Source organism: Nicotiana tabacum, chromosome 1, assembly GCF_000715075.1.
Source record: "Nicotiana tabacum cultivar K326 chromosome 1, ASM71507v2, whole genome shotgun sequence".
NCBI lineage: Eukaryota > Viridiplantae > Streptophyta > Magnoliopsida > Solanales > Solanaceae > Nicotiana > Nicotiana tabacum.
In genome coordinates, this window is record NC_134080.1 from 10,113,930 (window position 1) to 10,119,929 (window position 6,000).

The window sequence follows — 6,000 nt, forward strand, 5'->3', positions numbered from 1 at the left end:
CTAGGAAAGAAAAGGAAAATGCTCAACTGCCTACTAACCTTCCACCCTAATTCTCGACCTCCACCTTATGAATATTTTACACTGAATGAGATAAATTTCATAAAATATTTTCTTCAACTAATAAACTTTTTTAGTACCTATAATTTGTCATGCCACCTTGTTTTTCCTTTTCATTTCTGTCATCCTTTTCTTCTTTGTACTTCCCATGCATGAAAAGGGTGCTAAACTGCTATTAAAAGTTCCAAACTCACAAGTTATATATCTGAGGAATTGTACATAAAACACAAATTGTGTGCTAACATTTCTTGATTCTCATCCAACTTTCTGAGTTACTATATATCTTGCCTTAATTGGCAAATTAAACAAAACTTTTTCTCCAGCCACCACCCTACAACTTTATCTCAATTTGAAGAAAAAGAAGAAACATGGTGGCAACAAGATCAAGTTTAGCTCCAAGAATTCTCCCACAACAACTAGCAGCTACCTCATTTTCAACAGTCAAAGGTTATAATAAGAAAAAAAGGAAGTACAACAAGAAAGTCAGTGTGATTTGCAGTAAGTTTTCCTTCCAATACATACATCTTTGTCCCCTGTTTGAAAGTCTCTATAACTTGCAGTAATTTTTTTTTTTTTTGGTAGAAAAGATACTATATTAAAAGTATTTTAATTCAATGGCCCTAGTAATACTACACCTAAAGAAGCATGTCCATTTATTCTGTTGAAAGTATTACCATTTCTAGCTAACAACAAGTGTTAGATTGCAAAAGGACAAAGTTCATTCCATTTCAGAATATTATTAACACAGTTTTCCCTAGCACATTCAGCCTTAAACCAATAATGTTTATTGCCATAAGTCATAGAAAATAGGAGAATTGTCTAGTGTTTATGTATGGATCTTTATACAAATAGCCGGTTGGGTTCACTGTTTACTTTTCATAGTCGGTATACATAGATTATACACTGGTTATACATATATTATACAAGTGTTATACATCTGCTGATTACTTTTAAATTAAGCGATTGGGTGGGAAACTATTTATATTAATTCTTCTTTATTTTTATACCTTGTTCCAGAAACTTTTAAAGTAAGTTTTTCTTCAAATACATTATATTGATATTCCTTGTTTGGTTTTTTCATTATCTTTAAAGTGCCTATGTTGTTTATGTGACAGCTCCCAGAAAAGCTCCAGCAGTTCCTTCACCTCCTGTGCCACCAAAGGAGTCAAATGGCAATACTCTTCTCCAATTTTCGACGAGCACAATTGCTCCGAAACAAGTTCCTTCACCTCCTATGGTACCATTGAGATCAACCAGTGATAGGCCTTTGCTAATTCCTTGTGATCAAGAGCAAGAACTGAGAGAGACAAAGTTTAAGCTAAATCCTTTATCAAGACTGAAGCAACCTCCAAGAACTAATCATAAACCCGAGATGCTTGAGAAATCGAAGATGATGATCGCTCAAGTCAAGTCTATGTTGGTGTCCGAGCTTACTTCTGTGACGATTACTAATGTCGAGGACATGGTTGATTTTGCCAACGGTGTTTTCAACACGTTGAATTGGCTCGGTGCTGATTATGATTGTTTCTACAGAGATGTGAAGGAATTGATTTCTAATAAATATGAATTGCAAATTGAAGAGAAGAAAGGCAATATCTTGACTTTTTTGGAATTGGAGAGGACATATGAAGAGGTAGTTATTCGTGCTGATGATATTGCAGAGGCGATTATTAATACTCAAGCAAAGTTGAAAATGGCTAACGAGGAAACGGAACATGTGAAGAGAGGAATCGAGAAGGCAGAAGAACTGATCCAGAGATTGAAACAAATGGTTGCTGAAATTAAAGATCGTGTAGAGCATTTGAAATGCGACGAACAAAAATATAAAAAAGAGCATGAAGCTGCACAGGCTGAGGTAGAAAAACTTGGTACACAAGTAGAGGCAGCTAAAGCAGTGAAGAAGGAAGTTGAGCGGCGCAAGGATGCAGCTCGCAAACAGATTGAATCCATCACTCGACGCCTACAGTGTATGAACTGATCTTAATAGGATTTATATACCTTTTATGATTGATGATTTCCATTAGTTGGAGAAAGTTCTGATTCATATCTGTTGATCAAAGTAAAGACTATTTTGAATTGTTTTAAGATTTCAGTTGCACTGGCAACAGTCAGATTGTGTGTTCATATAACTATCTGTATGTAGTAGGATTCTATTTAAATTTCTTGTTCAGTTCTTCAGTATTTATGTAAATGGATTAGTATTTTAATGAAACTTATTAAAGATTGATAATAATGTTAGTATTTGTTAAGATACTGATATAAGATTAGAAGTTCAAAAAATTGTGAAAAAGCTGTTGGGAATAAACCCAGTAAAAATAATATTCACGGTATTAGTAATAAACGCAGAATACTAAGTTATGGTTAAATCAACAAGAATAGAAATGTAGCAATAATGACACCAAGATTTTACGTGGAAACCCTTCTGAATAAGGGAAAAACCACGGCCAAGAAGAGCAACTGATATCACTATAGCGAGGAATTTTACACTGTGTAGTAACGAGTAAAAATACTCCTAAGACCACTACACCCTCAAAAGAAATAAACACTCTTTTGCTTTTTTTTTCACCTCACTACAATATCTCTCACACTCTATTTTTCTTCACAGACTATTTTCTTATAGTCTATGGAATACCTTGCTCTCTCTCTTTTCTCTTTTTGTTGGTGTGATGAAATGAGAGTTGAAACTCTCCTTTTATAGCCAAAAACTCACTCTCTAAAGCCTACAATATTTGACAATTTACACACCCTTTTCACAATTTCAACAAGGTTGGCTACCAAACCAAACCAAACCAAGTCAATAAAATTGGCTACCAAATTATACTAATTCAACAAGGTTGGCTACCAAACCAAACCAAGTCAACAAGATTGGCTACCAAATCATTTGAATGAGATGGACACCATATCAATCTCCCCATCCAGTCTCATTCATCTAGAGGAGGTAACACTATCTTCTAGTTTGAGTGCATGCCGACAAGTTCTTTGCATAGCTCGAACTTGTCTCTTGGTACCACCTTGGTCAACATATCTGCAGGATTTTCACTCGTGTGAATTTTTTTGACTTGAAGTGATTCGTTCTCCACTTGCTCACGAATCCAATGATATCTGACGTCAATGTATTTTGTTCTTGCATGGTACATGGAGTTTTTGCTCAGGTCTATTGCACTGTGACTGTCGCAATAGACAACATACTCCATCTGTCGCAATCCAAGTTCTTGAAGAAATCTCTTGAGACATATCATCTCTTTGCCAGCTTCAGTAGCCGCAATATACTCCGCTTCAGTTGTAGATAGTGCGACACACTACTGCAACTTCGACTGCCATGATATAGCTCCCCCTGAAAAAGTAAACAAATATCCAGTATCCCCCTGAAAAAGTGGATTTTTTGTTATCAAGGTCACCTGCCATATCAGAAACTGTATAGCCCTTCAAAATTGGATTTGATCCTCCAAAACATAAGCATTCATGTGAGCTTCCTCTTAGATACCTGAGTATCCACTTTAGAGCTTCCCAATGCTCTTTTCCTGGATTTTCGAAAAATCTGCTAACAACACCGACTGCATGAGCAATATCTGGTCGAGTGCATACCATTGCATACATCAAACTTCCGACGGCAGAGGAATAAGGAATCTTGGCCATTCTCTCTTTTTCCTCCGTTGTTGTTGGACACATCTTCTTGCTCAAATTCAGATGACCAGGAAGGGGTGTGCGAACCAATTTAGCACTTTTCATATTGAAACGCTCCAGTACATGTTCTATGTACTTCTCCTATGACAAGTAAAGCTTCCTTTCGTTTCTCAAATGAGTAATTCTCATGCCCAAAATCTTCTTAGCATGACCCAAGTCTTTCATTACAAAAAACTTATTGAACTGTTTCTTCAACTTGTCAATCTTGGAAGCATTCCTGCCTACAATCAACATATTATCCACATATAGCAAGAGGATGATAAAATCGTCATCAGAAAATCTTTGTACAAACATACAATGATCTGAAGAAGTCTTCTTGTAGCCTAGCTCCCCCATAACAGACTCAAACTTCTTGTACCACTGTCTGGGAGCTTGCTTCAATCCATATAGACTCTTCTTAAGTTTGCATACAAGATTTTCTTTACCTTTTGCCTTGAAGCCTTCAGGTTGTTCCATATAAATCTCCTCTTCTAAGTCACCGTAAAGAAAATCAGTCTTCACATCCATCTGCTCAATCTCCAAATCAAGACTGGTAGTCAAACCAAGAACTGTCCGAATGGAGGACATTTTCACGACAGGAGAAAATATTTTGTCAAAGTCAATACATTTCCTTTGACCAAATCCCTTGACAACCAATCTAGCTTTGTATCTGGGCTTCAAACTATGTTCTTCAGCTTTAACTTTGAACACCCACGTGTTCTTCAAAGCTCTCATGCCCTTAGGCAATTTCACAAACTCATAAGTATGGTTCTCATGTAGAGATTTCATCTCATCTTGCCTGGCTTCAATCCATTGATCCTTGTGCTCATCTTCTATGGCCTCCGTATAACATTCAGGTTCTCCCCCATCAGTGAGTAATACATACTCATTGGGTGAATAACGGGAGGAAGGAGTACGAGGTCTAGAAGACATCCTGAGTGGAATATCTAACTCGTCCACAACTTCGTGAGTATGAGCATCTACCTCATCAACATTAGCATTGTTATCACCATCAACATCAATATGTTGACCTGGAATATGGTTCTGGGCATCACCATCATTATTGATCCCACCAACGCTATCCGCATTTGTATAAGGAACTTCATCAAGATTAACTAAACCTTCAGAACTTGGAGATTTTAGCTTCTCCGCTTTGTTAATATATTCAATGGTTTGATCCTCCATGAAGATAACATCACGGTTTCTCACGACCTTCTTCTCAATGGGATCATGTAGCCTGTAATCAAACTCATCAATGCCATAACCAATGAAGATGCACTGCCTTGTCCTGGCAGTTAATTTTGATCTCTCATCTTTAGGCACATGTACAAAAGCTTTGCAACCAAACACTTTCAATTGGTCATAAGAAACATCCTTGCCATACCAAACTTTGTTTGGAACATCACCTTGCAAATCAATCGCAGGGGATAGATTAATAACATGTGCGACGGTCAATAAAGCCTCACCCCAAAAGGAATTCAGCAACTTTGCTTCAGAAAGCAAAGTCTGACTCTTTCCATCAAGGTCCTATCCATCCTTTCTACTAAACCATTAAGCTGAGGAGTCTTAGGAGGAGTCTTCTGGTGTCTGATACCCTGTTGTTTGCAATATTCGTCAAACGGTCCACAATATTCACCACATTATCAGTACGAATACACTTTAGCTTCTTTCCAGTTTCTCTTTCAACTGAAGCCTGAAACTGCTTAAAGACACCCAACACTTGGTCTTTAGTCTTCAAGATGTAGACCCAAAGTTTTCTTGAACAATCATCAATAAAAGTAGCAAAATAAAGTGCACCACCCAAAGTTCTTGTCTTCATTGGACCACATAAATCTGAATGCACTAACTCAAGCAACTCTGTCTTTCTTGAAGGAGGATGAGATTGGAAAGAAACTCTTTTTTGTTTTCCAGCAAAGTAGTTCTCACATTTTTCTAATTTTGCACTTTCAAAATTTGACAACAGTTTCATCTTGGCCAGAACATTTAGTCCTTTGTCGCTAATGTGGCTAAGCCTCTTATGCCATAACGTTGAAGAGCTATTGCTCTCAACGGCATTCACCATATCAACATTGGTAGAGGCTCCAGTATAGACCATGACGCTTTTCCCCACGAGCTACAATCATGGAACCCTTAGTGAGCTTCCACTTTCTAGCACCATTGGTACTGACATATCCCTCATCATCCAAAACATGAATAGAGATCAAGTGCAAACGAACATCAAGTGCATGCTTTACATTGTTTAAAACTAGTTTAGTTCCAATACTAGTTTCCAAACAAATC

The 6,000-nt window shown here is 37.2% G+C and overlaps 1 protein-coding gene across 1 annotated transcript; it reads left to right on the forward strand.

Annotated features, from left to right (window-relative positions):
* Positions 1 to 315: 315 nt before the first annotated feature.
* Positions 316 to 2,194, forward strand: LOC142178416 (uncharacterized). Its single transcript, XM_075247914.1, has 2 exons — positions 316 to 555; positions 1,173 to 2,194. Exons 1-2 carry the CDS (start codon positions 426 to 428, stop codon positions 2,033 to 2,035), a joined length of 993 nt encoding a protein of 330 aa, XP_075104015.1. The 5' UTR covers positions 316 to 425; the 3' UTR covers positions 2,036 to 2,194.
* The last annotated feature ends 3,806 nt before the right edge of the window (positions 2,195 to 6,000 follow it).